Source organism: Hyperolius riggenbachi, chromosome 5 (assembly GCF_040937935.1).
Source record: "Hyperolius riggenbachi isolate aHypRig1 chromosome 5, aHypRig1.pri, whole genome shotgun sequence".
Taxonomy (NCBI): Eukaryota; Metazoa; Chordata; class Amphibia; order Anura; family Hyperoliidae; genus Hyperolius; species Hyperolius riggenbachi.
Genome location: NC_090650.1, coordinates 271,932,700 through 271,950,807, shown reverse-complemented (window position 1 = coordinate 271,950,807; position 18,108 = coordinate 271,932,700). Strand labels below are relative to the sequence as shown.

Here is an 18,108-nt window from a genome sequence, read left to right as displayed (position 1 = left end):
TACCGAATTGTTATCGATATTTTATCAATTTCACACCGAATGCGGAAAAACCTTGATGAATACAACTAGAAATCGATAAACTTCGAATTTGGTAATTTAACAAACTGGAAAAAGTTATCTCAAAGACAATGATGAATCGAGGCCATTTTTTTTTCTGTTTTCACGAAACAATATCCTCTCGCTCAGCTTGACTTTGCTGAATGTCAGCTTCTTGTACAATTTGGCAACTCTTAGTACCAGATTCCTGTTCATCCTGATCTTGACAAGTGTCAACTTTCCAACTTACTCTGTTGAATACCAGCCTGCACCTCAACCTGTCTGTTGTGTGCCAGTCTGCATCTGAGCCTGACTCAGAAAGACACAACTCATAGACATTTTATACACACCCACTAATTACAAGCAAACAGGTCACATGTGAAGATGGTACAACAGATTTTAATGGCTATTAAAGGTAACCAAGTTGTGTGCATGTTATTAGGCCAAACCATCAGGGTATATAAACTTTTTATCGAGGTAATTTTAGTAGTTTGTGTAGTGATTTAAAAAGAGTAAACACAGTTGTTTGGCAGTAGATGGCTTCAGCCAACTACTAACCATGAGTGAAAGAAAAGTTTTTGTATTATCATTCATATTCTATGAAAAATGGTTAAGAAATCCTGCAAGGGCATGTAAATGTATGAGCACAACTGTATTTTCTGCGCTTTGATGACTCTCTTCACTGTGTGCATCGAATGCTATGGAAATGTTTTTGTACTTTTCTCCTGAATAATACTTTTCAACCATGAGATTCCTTTGATACTTTGTAAGCTCTCTGTAAAAGATGGCTTTTGCTTTAGCAGAAAGCTGAGTAAATGTCAAGAAAATCCTACTAGGACAGCTGAACTTTATTTGGGGTTAACCAGACTCTCCTTAATTGAGAGCTGGTATGTACCCAAAAATACTGCATGCTGTGATCAAAGCAAAAGGTGCTTTAATAAAATGTTCATTTAAGGGTATCAACTTTTATACAACCAGCTTATCGTACTTTATTTTTATTTTTTCTATTTTTTCCCCGAACAGAATTGTTTTTCAATGACATTGTACAAATTACAGGTCACATTAAAAGCTGGAGATGTTTTCAAATAATGAATTAGCATCTTCCGTTTTTTTTAAATCATTAAAACCTGCTATTTTAACAGGAGTGTGTACATTTGTATATCCACTGTATGTAACTATTACTCACTTACACAAATCCTAAAGACAGCCTATGAGAAGGCTCATACTGCCTCCAAAAATCAGGATCAGCAGAACAAGAGAATATGATATGATCATGACATAAAACCGAAAGACAAGGTAATGCTAAGGAATGTACTGTAGATCTCAAAGGGAAACAAATATTAGCAGATTGCTGGAACTCACAGCCCTAAATTATTTGTGCTCAGTTGCCTGGATTTCCAGTGTACTCGATCTGTTCAGAGGAGAAGACCAGACCTTTAAAAACTTGGCACCAGAACTAATCTTTATCACAGGGTACAGAATTATGGGTGACCATTCCAATTGAAGCAATTCTTGTTGGCTGACCTCCAGTGACTTGATTACAACTGTCCCCAGCTGAGATGGAGGATGAAGACAGCTGGAAGGAAAATTTAGAGTAAGGATGGCTGTGGCAGCATGACCCTATTTTTGTCACTTTACCTATGGTTAAGCACCAGCCAAGATCAATGATGATTAATGCTCCAGAATTTTCACCATAAGCTTTGAATGAGCAAGGAGAGGTACTCTTACAAACTATAGAGCACAGGTGTCAAACTCTAGGCCTTGAGGGCTAGATCCATGCCAGTGTTTAGGATGGACTGAGAAATAGAGGAATGTGTTCTACCTCATGGACCACACCTTTCCTGATTCAGACCCACCAATTAATTTGAGCTGTGTCATGAATGTGTGAGGACTTCAGCCCTAGAAACACCAGTTTGACATCCCTGCTATAGAGGATGTAAAGACCTCTTTTTTAAAAAAAAACAACTTGTTCTTATACCTGTATTCAGCTACTCCACCGGCATGTTTCTTCATTGCAGTGTCGGAACTCATACCATAGAAAAGCATCATCTTCTTGCCATTTTTTTCAATAAGTTCTCCAGCACACTGATCGTGTCCAGCTAACATCCCACCCAGCATCACAAAGTCTGCTCCAGCCCCTAAACAAAAAAAAATGAAAAAGAATATGGATATTAGGTTATCAGCCAATTATGGAGGAACTGGAGGAGGAGGGAATACACCGAAAATGTATTAGCAGCCAATGTGGTATTTGTGCACCAAAGGGTTGATGATTTACCAAGGTTGGAGAACAAAGGAGAATATACTGGTCCAAACTCGGATTAAAAGTGCAGATTTAACAAAAGTGATGGTCTTGTCTAGGGGAAATCATGGAGAAGCATGTTATCAGTTTGGTAAGGTGATAGATATGTACAGTAAGTCTCTGATTTGCTGGTCATGATCATGTGCTAAAGCAGCAAATATCATCACAGCAAATCAGAGCTTTACAAATCTATCAGCTGATCAAAAAAAATCACATGCCTCTCCATGAATTCTCCTAGACACTACCATCGCTATTTATCAACCTGTTTTGGAATCAGTGCATTCTTTAAGACAGGAATTTACACAATGACATCTACATAATAGTGTCAATGAGCTAGACTGTTGGCTAAAGTAAATGAGTTATTTGTATATATAAAATTCCTAGGATTCTCCATAACTGTAGAAGTCACTCTTTGGGAGTGATGAAAAGTCTACATGAAGCTACCTTGTTTTTCTTTGTAAATGCTGTTTTGAGTTCTTATTTGGAAATCTAAAACAATTTCCTGGCTTTTCAGCAGTGATTGCTGACAGACAATGAGATTTGTCAGAGGCAGACACAGAGGATTTGTGCCAAGCCGCAGAAGAGGAAACAAAGCATACTTTCTACAGCTAGAATTAGAAATGCATTTCAATCCAACATAAATGGTATTCAACAAAAGTAAAATCTTCATCAGCGTAACTGAATATGAAGCGGTTGTTATAAAAAAGCAGTCATGAGTGGGCCTTGATAATATTTTACTATGCTTGAGTAGCCATACACAGATGTCACAGCAGTGGAGGCGTGGGTTGTAAAGTTTAAGTGAAGCTTAGATGGAAAATCTGCAATTGCTGTCCTTTCACTCTGCAGAATCTGCAAAAGTCTGAGATGGATGGTCAATATGCATGGCCTGATGCTCCAAGCCTGTTTTAAGGCAGAGCAAAACAAGAGCTGGCTGTATGTGTCTATTTGTCTGCTTTACCTTCAGCTGTCCTTCAGGCCCTCATGATGTGTCTACTCTACACCTTGCCTCCCAGGTCATGGTTGTGTTACGTCAAAGACAGACAGGGAGCAACAGAGGTGCGGGAGGAGCGTGCACATGGCGCCATGGTCAGGAATGGGAAAGGCAATTAGGCTGACTAGCAGGATAACAGTGGGGGAGGGATACTGTAACAAGGCACATTAGGATGGATACGTCTTGAGAGAGGAGGGAAAGGGAGGAAGGGCTAAACGAGCTGATGTTTAATTGCCGTGATAGGGGGTTGGATTGCTTTTTAAATACTGACAGATTTAAGCTCATATACTGGCTTTTCGTTCCTTTTTTTACCTCCTTCTCTTCATGGCCCATGTCTAATTCACTTCCCCCCCCCCCCCCCCCCCCCCAGTTTTCAGGTGATATTTTCACAACTTATCAATAAAATGCCTTTTAAACCACCAGGAAGCAAGAAAATACTCAAAATAATTTTGATAGTACTTTTTCATCAATTTTTGGGGTATTTTTTCAGTTGCAAAGTACTGAAAACATGTATTTTAAATGCAAGATAAAAAAAAATGTCTCCTAGGAGAAAACACAAGAGAAAAATGTTAATTGCATATGGGCCCTAGTGTCCAATACTCTTTCTTTACTACACATAACAGAAAATATGGAAAGATTCGAAAATCTAATTTTCGGAGTTCCTAAATGTTATTCTAGATTTTTGTTTTATGGCACTTAAAAATATCTTGTTGCTTCCTGCAGTTTTTTAATAGTGGACTGGATAGGACATGATGTTATGTATAAACAAGCACGGGAATTTGCTGGAAATTGCTACACATAGTTATGCTCAAAGACTTTAGTGTTGCTGAACATTTTATTACATGACAGCTTAGTGCAGGAATGTTGTGATTTACAAACATCTGTGTATGGCTACACTAAATGCTGACATCCTGAGCGTATTGTAGCCAATAAAATCTGCTATCATTTCCCAAATCCTTCTTCTCCCAGCAGGCATCAGCTTTCTATCCAGCCGCGCTGCATGATGACATCATGTGTGAAAAATAGCACAGATATGCTCTGCGGTTCTCTTTTTTCTTGTAATTAATTTCCATTATGAGCTATTGTAAATTGGTCTCCGCTCTAGCTCAAAATTGAAAATGATAAAATGAATAAGAAATAATACTACAGCAATTTCAAGTACGGTAATTCTCTTCCTTCAAAGGGATAAAAATGTGTACTGTGATCTTCTCTCCAGGATATTTTTATGCATTGCCTAAAACCAAAGAACAATTCTACGAGGTGCTGGAAACAGTTCTAGAGGAATTAATTTACAAAAAAAGGAGGTGCTCATTAGCATTAGTCTGGTTTAAACTCTATCTTGGCTTAAATCAGAACCCCAAGTGAAAGTCTTGCCCAAGGTTTCCTCACTGAATAGGTGCTGGCTTACTGAACAGTGCAGAGATTTGAACTCCGGTCTCTAGAGGCAGAACCCTTAACCAGTACACGTTCAAGCCATATTCTACTTGCCCAAATCCATAGTTGTCTGAAATTAAATAATTTATCTACATTTCAACTTGTCTACCAACTCTCCACTTATGAACAAATTCTTCTTCCAAAAAAAACCCTCCCAGAATGGAACCTGTTTGTGAGTAGGGGACTGCCTGTATTCCTTTGTGATAAAATGTATAAATTACAGCCTTTGTTTTATCAGGCTTTTGTTTTTGATATTCAGAATCAGATATTCAGGCATGGGTGCTTCCCATGCATAAAGGACATCCATGGCTAATAATTACGAGTTAATTCCTACAATGTTGGTCCAAGCCTTGTAAGGGTTCTATTTGTCTTCCTCTGGGTCTGGAGATATGTGAGGGTGCAGGTTAGTGTTGTGCCATATATTGTGGTTGGACTTGTTGAACGGATGTCTTTCTTTTATCAAACCAATTATATAACAAATGTAACATACCATTACAACATAGTCACATCACGATACAATTAAATTGTCCGACACAGAGTGTCAGTATGAAAGTAGCCGTAGTTGGGGGCTGTTGTTTCCAATAGTCTGAAAAATAATGCCATTGCTCAAACTACAACGTTTAGGCCTTTATCAAGTTATTTTTTTCTCCTGAGCTTTCTCTCAGGAGATCATTTTTTCATCTTATCTAAAAATGACTTTTCAGCACCTAGAAATTGAAGAAGTAATAAAAAGTAGGTAAAAAAAAGTAATACAAACTTATTCTGAGTATTTTTTTTGCATGCTGGGAGCGTTAAAGGTATTTTGTCAGTAAGGTTGGAAAATATCTCCTCGAAGAAAACGCAGGAGAAAATTTAAAGAGATGCCATTTATATAATTTCCCCAGTATATTAATCTTTTATTAAGTTCCAGTCACATGAGATCCAGATCTTAGATTGAGAAGCAGGCTTTTCCATAGATGGATGATATGCCTCTTCTACTTAAACCACTTCGCACCCAGACCTTGTTTCCCCCTTATGGACCTATTTCATCAGCAATAACTTTATCCATATTTATGACACCTAAATTAAAAATATATATGTATTTTTTAAGACAAACTGGCCTTTCACTGTATGTCATTTCCCCCTCAAACAGTTTTCTTTTCTATGCTTTTTAATTAAAAAAAAAGAGGAAAATATGGGGGGAAAAAACACATTATTTCTCAGTTTTACCAATTTCAGTTTAAAAATAAAAAGTGCTATTGTAGATAAAAACACATTTTGCTTGGCTATGTCTACCGTTTATCAGAAAACGTACATTATCTTCTTGTCATAATTTGTGGTGAAGATATTTGATTCTGAAATAATGCTGCAGTGTATATTTCTCACTATGCACTGAGAAAATAAGAGCATTTTCAATGGTAAAAATCAATCTTATTGACCCAGTGAACATATATCCCTTGTCAACAATTAGTGTGGCAGCAGATAGTGCCGGAGGTGTGCACAGGAGCAATGCACAGGTGCACAGCTGTGCTTCAACTATAAGTCGTATATCGATGTCCTTGTGGCTTAGATGAATTCGCAGAGGACGTAGATATACTGTAGTTGTGGATAAAGTGGTTCATTGTTTTTATTTTTTGAATAAAGTTTGAAAGTATCTAATTTATGAAAATCTGGTCATTTTGGTCTTGGCAAGCTTATTCTTTTGGGTTAGAAGAAAAAAATTGGCAAGTAGTTCTATGACTTGATTATTTATCTTTCTTCTCATTTCAAAGTATTGGTAGCTAGAGCATTGTGAAAGAAAGTAATAGTCATATTTTCCTTTTCTCTCTTTTCAATATTGGCTCCTTACTTTCTCTCAAGTAGTGGGTTGTGATCGATCATTTGTTCTTAAAATATTTAAGAAGTTTAGTAAATTCTATCAGAGTTCTCATTTTCCCTATGCTATAGTTTTGATGAGTTGGAATGTTGATGTTCTCATTAGTTCTCTATGGGCTTGATTCACAAAGCCGCGATAACTGCTGTCACGGCTGAGAAAAAGTGCTTTGCGTGCGTTTTTATGGCATTTTTGTGTGTAAATCAGTTATCGTGTGCAAAAATATGAGTTCGCACAACAATGCTAATTTTCACGCGTTCGCATTTGCGCCATAACATGAATTTATCGTGCAAACGTGGAACTTTAACGTGCGAAAAAATGTGCATTATCGTGTGAATGCGAATTTTTGCGGTTTCACAAAGCACTTTTCACAGTGTGATAACAGTTATCACTGCTTTGTGAATCAAGCCTATGTGTCTGTTTTCTTCTGGAAGCTGACAACTAATTACCATATTTCGCGCCGTATAAGACGCTCCGGAATATTAGACGCACCCAGGTTTAGAGGGCAAAAACTAGAGAAAAAAATATATATACTAAACCTGGTGCGTCCATATTCCAGGAGAGTCTTGTACATGTTACCCCTCAAATGTTGTCTTCCTGTGTCCCATTGTCTCCCCATGTGTCCTCTGTGTCCCTCATACATGCCCCATGTGTCCCCCATGCATGCCCTATGTGTCCTCTGTGTCCCCCATACCTGCCCCATGTGTCACCCATGCAAACCCCATGTGTCATCTGTGTGTCCCTCATACATGCTCCATGTGCCCTGTGTCACCCATGCCTGCCCTATATGCTTGCCCTATGTGTTGTCTGTGTCCCCCATACCTGTCCCATGTGTCCTCTGTGGCAACCATGCATGTCCCATGTGTCCTCTGTGTCCCTCATGCCTGCCCCATGTGCCTGTGTCCCCATGTGTCCTCTGTGTCACCTATGCATGCCTCATGTGTCCCTCATGCCTGCCCCATGTGCCTGTGTCCCCCATGTGTCCTCTGTGTCCCCCATGTGTCCTCTGTGTCCCCCATGTGTTCTCTGTGTCCCCCATGTGTTCCCAATGTGTCCTCTGTGTCCCCCATGTGTCCTCTGTGTCCCCCATGTGTCCTCTGTGTCCCCCATGTGTCCTCTGTGTCCCCCATGGCTGCCGTGTCCCTCATGTGGCTGCACCTGACGTATGCCTCTGCCCTCTCCCCCATGCCTGTTATGTGTCCGGCTGAGTGTGTTAAACGCCCCCTCCCGCTGTGTTCCTTATCTCTGCGTGCCCCCGCGAGTGACTAATATGCCCGCTCCCGCCTGCCTTATCTCCCTCCCCATGTCTTGGCTGGCCCCCCCGGGTGTTAATCTGCAGCGGGCTTACGTCTCTGCCTTGCCCGCGAGGATTGGAGACCTCCTTCACAGCCGCATATCTCGCTCTAGTGATCGGCATGTGGTGATTGCGTCATTATCACATGCCGATCACTAGAGCGAGATATGCGGCTGTGAAGGAGGTCTCCAATCCTCACGGGCATGGCGGAGAGGTAAGCCCGCTGCAGATTAACACCCGGGGGGGGGGCAGCCAAGACATGGGGGAGGGAGATAAGGCAGGCGGGGGAGCGGGCATATTAGTCACTCGCGGGGGCACGCAGAGATAACACAGCGGGAGCGGGCATGTTACACACGCCGGACACATTACAGGCATGGGGAGCGGGCAGAGGCATACGTCATCTGCAGCCACAACTTACATACTCAGGCAGGGAATTCCCGACGTGGCGGCGGGTCGCGGTCCGTATCGGCGGGCGTTTCTAAGTCGGGAATTCCCTGCCTTTGCCGTATAAGACGCAGGGACTTTTCCCCCCTATTTTTTGGGGAGAAAAAGTGCGTCTTATACGGCGAAAAATACGGTAATAAGTTTTGATCCTTTGAGTGGAACTATTTTAACATGCCTCACATAAAGGTTTCTTAATTTTTCTACTTAGGGTAACCTAACTGGTACTGTGTGGTGTGGGTAACAAACCACATTGTGCATTAAATGATCAGGGGTCAGTTGGAGGTAGGCTATGGCTGATTAGCTGAAAGATCCACTGTTTGTTCAGTTTCTGACAAGTCAGTGGTCTGTGGGAGGCAAGCAAAGTGTTTGGGAGGAACCTGTGGTATCCCAGCTGTTTCAAAAGATCCCTTTCATTTCTGTAAGTGCACCTTATAGGTATAGAGGTAGTAAGTGTGTTTAAAATTCAGTGAAAAATTAGATGCACTGTGATGAGGATGAAGAAGTTCCCAGAAGGCAGCAGAGGGGTTGTAAAGGATTGGGGAAGCCTCTACAGCAGTGGTCCTCAAACTAAGGCCCGCAGGCCGAATGCGGCCCCCCTGAGGCTTTTTTACTGGCCCCCCCACACACAAAATGTATTACTTATAGATGCGGTGCACTACATCTTTAAAAATTGGTGGTCCAAATGTAGAATAGCAATGCTTGCACCACCCATCCACATGGAAGCCAGAAAGCAGTAATTTGCTGGTTTCCAATCAAATTCCACTTCAGGTGACACTGCTGTCCAATTGGACTTCAGGTTGTCACCTGGGTATGCTTCACTGTTTGGCCTGCAACGACATCATTTTATGTATATTCCAGTATGTTGACCCGGCCTCGACCCAAAACGTTTGGGGACCCCTGCTCTACAGCATCTGCTTACTTCTACAGTCAGTCTTTTTTTGGTGGGGCTTCAGATTTGCTTCAAAAGAAGAGAAGATGCAACACAGCAGTAAACATGTCCGCCTCCCAAGGTTTTATTTTTTATGAATTTACTTATATTGCTGTCATTGCAAATTAGAAATTCTCAGTATTACCATTTGTTATAATATCTTTGCACTGCCTAAAAATTGGATGGTACAATAACACAGGATCATATAAAGAACCAGTTTAATGATGTTTCATATATGTAGCAGCACGGTGGTGTAGTGGTTAGCTCTCTCGCCTTGCAGCGCTGGGTCCCTGGTTCGAATCCCAGCCAGGGCACTATCTGCAAAGAGTTTGTATGTTCTCTCCGTGTCTGCGTGGGTTTACTCCGGGCACTCCGGTTTCCTCCCACATTCCAAAAACATACAGATAAGTTAATTGGCTCCCTCTAAAAAAAAAAAAAAAAAAAAAAAAATTGGCCCTAGACTACAGTACTTACACTTCATAATATAGACATATGGCAATGGTAGGGATTAGATTGTAAGCTCCTTTGAGGGACAGTTACTGACAAGATATATATATACACTGTACAGCGCTGCGTAATATGTCGGCGCTATATAAATACTAAATAATAATAATAATAATAAATAATAATGTATATATACTGTATATTCCTGTAGGGGAGATTTCCTATATGCGAATGATTATAGTCTAGATTGGTTATAAATGGCAGTCAGTAAGAGCAATCGTTCACAACAGGGACACAGTTGTAATAATCTAAATGAGATTGTAATTTTCTACTTTCTTTCTCTATTTAGACTAAAATTAACTAAAAAGGTTTTGCCTGGCAAATAAACACAATTTTAACTTTTAATGCTAGTGCTAGTTTCTCTTTGAGGAAAGAAACAGCAAGGAGTAAAATGTGCAGAGTTTAGCTGTAAGTCTGAAACCACCGGATAGCAGTTGATTACATGATAGAATTTTGGTTGCAGCTGGGGAAATCCCTGCGGCCAATTTATGGAGGATGCAACAAAACAAATGTCATACCGAAACTCAAATCATTAATATCCTGTTAAGAAAAATGTAATAAGCAGGTGCTATAAAAGTGTAATAACAATGTACAGCTATGGGGGACATATTTAAACAAAAGCAGTTATAAACGCTTTTTCCATCTGTATTAACTATTATTATTAACTAAGCATTTTTTTTTTTTTTTGCAAAATTACCTGGAATGAGGCCTTTTACAGCCTTTCAGGCCCAATAGTCTGATTATATCATAAAACTTTATTACGTAAAGCAGACTGTAAGATAAAGTGACCCAAGCAAGTGTTCGGAGTTAATCTCTAAATATATTACTTTAGAAACCAAACTCTAATATTAATTTAGTAAGAGAAATATGATAGGTCACAGATGGTTGGTATATGTTTTGTATCTTGAGCTTTGCCCTTTGCACTGGCTTATTTAATGACATGTTATGTTTCTCAGGTGGTACATAGAAAAAAGACGTCCCCACCACCCCTTTCCCCCGCCCCATGCATTAACTGTGGTCAGGGTGGGTCAGCTTGTCTCTGCTCCTTGAATCATAGTGTTGGTATTCTTGTAATGTACTCTGCAGACTGTGACATATGACTGGTATACTTGATGTGGTTGATGTGAAGGCAGAGGTAGTGTAAGCACAAACAAATCGATCCGTGGAGTGCTGACTATGTATACAGTATTTATTAAATAGATCTTAGATTTACCGATAACAGCATAACTCCTAACGCATTTCACACTATTAAAGAGACACTGAAGCGAAAAAAAATGATGATATTATGATTTGTATGTGTAGTACAGCTAAGAAATAAAACATTAAGATCAGACATATCAGTCTAATTGTTTCCAGTACAGGAAGAGTTAAGAATCTCTAGTTGTTATCTCTATGCAAAAAAGCCATTAATCTCTACGACTTTCAAAGTCGTGGAGAGGGCTGTTATCTGACTTTTATTATCTCAACTGTAAGTGAACTAATTACTTTTCCTCTGCCACAGGAGAGGTCATTAGTTCACAGACTGCTCTGAAAGAATCATTTTGAATGCTGAGTGTTGTGTAATCTGCACATATTAGAGAATGATGCAATGTTCGAAAAAACACTGTATACCTGAAAATAAAAATATGAGGATATTTTCTTTGCTGCTAATCTTCTAGTAATTATTCATAGTACACAACCAATTCACTATATCATATATTTTTTTTCGCTTCAGTGTCTCTTTAAGTGCTCACATATGAGTAAGCAATGAGTAGTGTGAAGTGCATTACACCTTTACTCTTACGCTGAGATTTATTTCATGGTTCTCCGTAGTCAGCACTGTGTGCAGATCGATTAATTTGGTCTGTGGATTGCGCAGGCAGGCCATGAATAATGTACCTGGAGGTGAATGATCCTTTTGCAGGAATCACTTATTCGGGTGGGTGGGGGTCACTCTGCCTAATTGGAGTGGGACTCGTCCTATTATCTATGGGGGCACTTTTTATTATTTATGGGGGCACTCTGCCTATTATTAGTGGGCGGCATACTGCCTATTATTCTCTCATGTCAGATCCACTGGACATCACAGCTACAGACTTGGCTATTGCAGCAGCACTGGAGTCCTCTGCACAGAAACATGCTCAGTGATACCTCAGGTGGGATGGCTATTATTAATATTATGCATTTACATGGCACAGGCTATATTTATTATTCATGATCTATAGCAAATATAGTAAACTCTGGTATTCACTGAGATTTACTGAAATGTGACGTTACAGTTTCAGTTATTTTAAAGAGTGTTATATAATGAGAAGGAAATGTCTTTATCTATGAACAGGTCCCTTGGTATCATACTGTATATTGAGAGGAAGATCTACTAGTTGTAACACGACATTCAAGGACCCATCCAGACTCTTTATTGTCATAAAGCTTACCAAATGCTTTGGCGACATCTCCTGGGCAGCTGCAGCCTCCATCCTTAAAACAAGATGAAGCGAGAATTACTTATACATATCTATGCACAAATCATGCCTCTTATGGCCTCTTTCATATTAAAAACGCTCCCTATCCGGATCTAGCGTATATCTATCGATTTCCCTGGAAGTTTAATATAAATAGCGGCAGAGATAAAATCAAGGTTGAGGATTTTCACTGTGTAGTAGCTGGCAATTTCTTAACCAATGAACAGAGTGACATGGAGAAAGATGCGGTAGCGTGATCTGCTACAAATACTTAGTCGCATGAGACATTTAGCAACATCTATGTTGTGGGTATGGATCGCCATCTAGTGGGCTAAGAAGGAAACGTTTGTGTTTTTTTTTCTCCTTGGAACATCTTGTGTAATACTTGGCCAAACCATACAATTAGTGATGTAATATTACAAGTGCTTAGTGAACAGTAACCAAAAGCCGCTATAAAAGAAGCTAGGTTTGATTTTCATTGCTAGATTAGTACAATAACCTTTTAAATAAAGCACAGCATTACATACTAGTAACAGTTGTTTTTACAGAACCATTTAGTGCTGCATTATAAACTCCTTGAATTCACTCATGTAAAATCCCCACTCATGGCAATATGCTAATATATATGAAGGATATTTTAGTGTAATACATTTGATAGTAAATGTGGTCTGATGAGTGCAGACTGCTGCACCATTACTGTACTAGGACACCCGGGCCCATATTTAAATCACTTTTTCTTCTGAGTTTTCTCCTAGGAGATTATTTTTCTACTTCTTTTTAAGATAACTTTTCAGCATTTTGCAGTTGAAAAGGCACTAAAAATTAGATGAAAAGTACTATCAAAATTATTTTGAGCATTTTCTTGCTTGCTGGGGATTTAAAGTGCATTTTATTTACAAGTTGTGAACATGTCACCTAGGAGAAAACCCAGGTGAAAATGTGAATTGCATACGGGCCCTAGGCCCATATGAAATTAAATATTTCACCTGAGCTATCTCCTAGGAGATAATTTTCATCTTCTCTTCAAATTAACTTTTAAGCATTTAACAATTTAAAATGTACCCAAAAGTTGTTGAAAAGGTACTATAAAATTTATTTTGAGTATTTTCTTGCTTGCTGGTGGCTTAAAGGGCATTTTTTGACAAGTTGTGAAAATATCACCTGGGAGAAAACTCTGGAGAAAAAGTGAATTGCATACAGGCCCCTACTGTATATCAGGCTGTAAGGTAAGTGGTTAAGTAGGCAGGCATGCCAATGCTGACAGTTCACAAGAAGAAGACAGGTTCAGTAAATGGGTTCATGGTAATATTGCGATTCTATCCCAGCTCAACAACCTGTCTTTTCTAACAAAATCTGATGTCAACTGAGCATTGGCCTAGGCCAACAAGTAGCTATTGCATAGTCAACACCAGGCACCAAATAAAGCAAATGCAGGGACAATAAGACTTGCTCCCTACACAAACCTAACACTTGCCCTATCCTTAAAGAGAACCTGAACTGGAAATAAAAAGTGAAAATAAACATACACAGGTCATACTTACCTCCCATGTAGATAATCAATTTGCTCCTCAATCTCTTTCTCCTCTCCTGTGTCCTGTTTGTCCACTGTGATTGATGGAATTCTCTGTCCTCAATTTTGAAAATGGCCATTACCCCATAACAGCATCCTGGTCAGCACACTGTTAAACTGTTATATTGCCCACTTGAGCCATAGGGAAACATGGACATTACCTTGCACATTCAAGAGTCACTGACAGCAGCTGATCTATAACTGGCAGAAACTGATATATCGCTGTTCTGACAAAATTTTGTCAGAACTGGAAGGGATCACTGTAAGAAGAAAATGGTGAGCTTCTGAGAGGAACTGATGTCGAGGCAAGTATGTAATATTCATTTGCAGCTACATCATGAGTTTATTTTAAATAATTTTACTCAGTTCAGGTTCCCTTTAAACCAGGGGTCTCAAACTCGCGGCCCGCGGGCCATTTGCGGCCCTCGATACAATATTTTGAGGCCCTCGCCGACAAAATCTTCCTTATAGTTCGCTTCAGTGCTCCCAAGTAATCTGCCGCATCCCTGCCGCTAAACGAGGGCTGCAGAGCCCCCAAATTGGCCGGGGGGCAATCCGCCGGCATTTCCTGGAAGGGGCAGAGCTTTCAGCTTCAGCTCTGCCCCTCATGACGTCAATCGCGGTGCATCGCCGCCTCTGCGCACCCCTCTCACTCTTCCTTCACAGAGAGGGACGGGGAGAGGCAGCGATGCATCGCGATTGACGTCAGGAGGGGCAGAGCTAAAGCTGAAAGCTCTGCCCCTTCCAGGAAATGCCGGCGGATTGCCCCCTGGGCGATTTGGGGGCTCTGTAGCCCTCGTTTTGCGGCGGGGACACGATGGATTACTTGTAATGGGATCACTGAAGCGAACTATAAGGTAAAATAGGTAAAGTAGTTCGCTTCAGTGTGAATTTGGTTTTGAAATAAAAATCAATGCAAGGGACTGGGGGGGAGGGGGTTGGGTTTGCGGGGGCGGGAGCTGCTGATTGACTTTTTTTTGTGAAATTCCTTATGCGGCCCAGCCTCATCCTGACTTTGCCTCCTGCGGCCCCCAGGTAAATTGAGTTTGAGACCCCTGCTTTAAACCAACATGAGCTGAAACTATATATTAGCTGCCTGCTGGAGATGAGAGTAACCTACTGGAACCTCTGCATCAAGATCATCTGGACAGAGATGCAGCAAAGCTGAAGACTCTGCATTGAGATCACCAGCTTTGTGTAGTCTCTTGCCACTTCTATCTGTACAATTCATCTCTGTGCTGCACTGGAGCAGCATCTGAATGGAGAATAAAGGCCAACTGTATTGAGAGGGATATGGAGGCTGCCATATTTATTTCCTTTTAAACAATACCAGTTTCCTGGCTACCCTACTGATCCTCTGCCTCTAAATAACTTTAGCCATAGACCCTAAACAAGCATGCAGCAGATCAGCTGTTTTTGACATTATTGTCAGATCTGACAAGATTAGCTGCATGCTTGTTTCTGGTGTCCCTACTGCAGCCAAATAATTCAGCAGGGCTGCCAGGCAACTGGTATTGTAGTGATTATTTCCAGATTTAGGGTCTAAAAGCCATACAACTTTTTCACCGACCCTAAAAACAAAAAAAACATACCACAGAGAGATCTACAGGAACTCCTGCATATAACTCACTCAGGCATGTGCTTACCACTCTGAGCTGTGTGTTTCCGACCCGAATCTGATTTTGGATTACCGCTAAGGAGGTTAAAAGGAAATAACTATGGTAGCCTCTATAGCCCTCTTATTACAGTTGTCCTTTAATCACTACTAATTCCCTTTTCAAAATGTTCCACGTTGGCTGCTATGCTGATCATGGGTCCTGGTCATGGTTTCTGAGACCTAGTTCACTCGGATGGGTTTGCAGTGGTTGAACCTTGCAATTGAGTGGCTGAGAACAAAACTCCCAAATTCTTCTTATCCACTTTGCCTCTGTATTTTCTAACAAATCAGTTAATACCCATTTGGATAGATTACGGTAGCATTTACAGAAAATGAACTGAATAAAGAAGAAAGTCGCATTCATCCTATTAAGACAGCCTGGGTTTGTTTATGAAGCAACAGGTGAAGGTGCTGAGCTAATTAGGGGACAATCACACTAGTAAAGGATTTTACATGCAGGGTTTCTCTTAAAAAAGAATGATCCTACAACAAACTCAAACAGAACACAAGTATGATTTCACACAACTGGGGATGGTGATTCAGCATTTCCTGGATATGTTTTAACCCATTAGCAACGTCAATGGAGTTATCTTGTTTGAGATTAGAGCACTACTTTTGAATTCAGTCGTCAGAACTCGTTGTGCTGTAAATTCTTGGAATGCTTTGATCTCTCTCTACTAAATATAGAAACTGAAAGCAGAAGTCCTCTGTTATTGTATCACACTGCCCCCTAGTGACAAGTGGCCATAAATACACATTACAGAGGTACTAATTAGAACCGGGAAAATGTAACAAATAAATAATTAAATGTGCCAAAATAAATTGACCTGGAGCACTTGCAAGCCTCTAAATAAACTGGATGCTAAAGAGTTAGGGCTCGTTTCCACTTGTATGGGAATATGATGCAGTATGCCAATTTAACCATGGCAGTGCCTGTGTGCTTTTTCATTGATTCCATGCGAATTCGCATGAAAATTCGCATACACTCGCATAGCGGTATGCTTCATGCGAATTCTGATGGCTCTGCCATGCAAATTTTTACCGCGGACGAAAACGCTCAGGAATCCTGACAAGTGGAAACAGTCCCATCCACTTGTATTGGCTATGCGAATTCGCATGCGGCACACGCATGCGAATTCGTGATAGTGGAAATGGGCCCTTATAAATAGTAAGCAACTGGTTTTGAAGGAAGAAAAAAAACGGAAAAGAAAATCTACAACTAGTGAGACACATATATATTGTTTTATATTTGTGCAAAACTTACTTAAAGTGGTATGAAACTTAGCATTTCTTTGCTCTAAAAGATTATTTACAGCCTTAAACCTACTACCACTAAAAAAAGCAAAATGCAGGCTGCAACAAACTACCAAGAAGTCATCTTTCCTTGTTTTACCCCCTCTAGCCTGATGGAGGGTGAAGTCCTATTAAGTATGTGTGTTACATCTATTGCTCTATAAAATAAACCAGCTAATACAAGCTTTGCACTGACCATCACTAGCAGCACACTAATTGTGACCTTGTTTTCCTCCAGTTCATCATGTTACTAAGATTTAAATAACAGACTCTATGGAGTTTGCGGATTGGCCAATGTGGATAACTGACAGAAATGATGAGCTAAAAAAAGTTCCAATGTTGATGTTGTTCAGTAAACACATGCCTGTACTTACGGAAATGATGTGCCCTTTCAAGCCATGAGCAGAGTCAGCGCATTCAATCACAGCGCTCAGCTGGGGGTAACCAACACCTGTTTTAATCCTGGTTGTACAAACAGATCCTGTGCAAGAGTGTAGGGAAAAGAGAGAATTAAAAGCTGGTCTTCATGGCAGGCATTCTATAACTACAGCAAGATTAGTCCTGCTCAGCTATTTTCTTATTGGTCAGTAAGATGCTTACTATTTAGGCTTGCATGCAAAATTAATGCAAAAATGGAAATTGTATGCAGCTTGAAATTGGCAAATCAAAATAGTCAGGGAGTGCATTTCATTGGCTTATTTCTAAGCTGCATACAATTCTTATGCAAGCTGGAATTATTACAACCTCACTGACCACAATTTGGACTGATAAACAACAGGACAGAGCTCCCCACCCATTAAGAGTTTAAAATGTGCCCAAAGTGACTTGTAATATGGTCAGGTAAACATGTGTACATACGGAACCAATTTACTCAAAGAAACCTAAGGCATGAATACAGAAAACTAGATACTTAGCTAGGAAGTGGGAAGCCTCTGTATTCTCCAAAGGCTTCCCCCTTCCTCCTCCAGACCACCTTCACTGCCTGGGACCCTCTGGAAGTTGGCATCTGTGGCCCTCCTTATGCACAAGAGCGGCCATACTGTGCTTGTATGAGTAGGGCTGCACCTGCGCAGTAGCACGGAGTAGCTTCAACTCACTGCGCAAGCACAGCTGAACTTATGTAGGTGCAGTATGGGTGTGCTACTGATGCATGGAAGATCAGCAGGACTGCAAGGTAGTGATGGCCATGTCTAGGAGAACTCATGCAGAAACGTGATCTGTTTGGTCAGGTAATAGATATGTAAGTCTCTGATTTGTGAGTCATTGTCATGTGCTAAGTCAGGATGTGATCACAGTAAATCAGAGCTTTGCAAATTTATCAGCTGAACAAACAAATCACATGCTTCTCCATGAGTTCTTCTAGAC

The 18,108-nt window shown here is 40.5% G+C and overlaps 1 protein-coding gene across 1 annotated transcript in view; it reads right to left on the bottom strand.

Moving 5' to 3' along the window:
- GMPR (guanosine monophosphate reductase) overlaps positions 1–18,108 on the bottom strand; it is a 124,803-nt gene that overhangs the window by 21,713 nt on the left and 84,982 nt on the right. The window contains exons 6-8 of the mRNA XM_068234647.1: positions 17,118–17,224; positions 12,197–12,239; positions 2,015–2,174 (exon numbers count right to left, since the gene is read on the bottom strand). Of these exons, the coding sequence (XP_068090748.1) occupies positions 2,015–2,174; positions 12,197–12,239; positions 17,118–17,224 (310 nt within the window). The remainder of the gene's footprint in view (positions 1–2,014; positions 2,175–12,196; positions 12,240–17,117; positions 17,225–18,108) is intronic.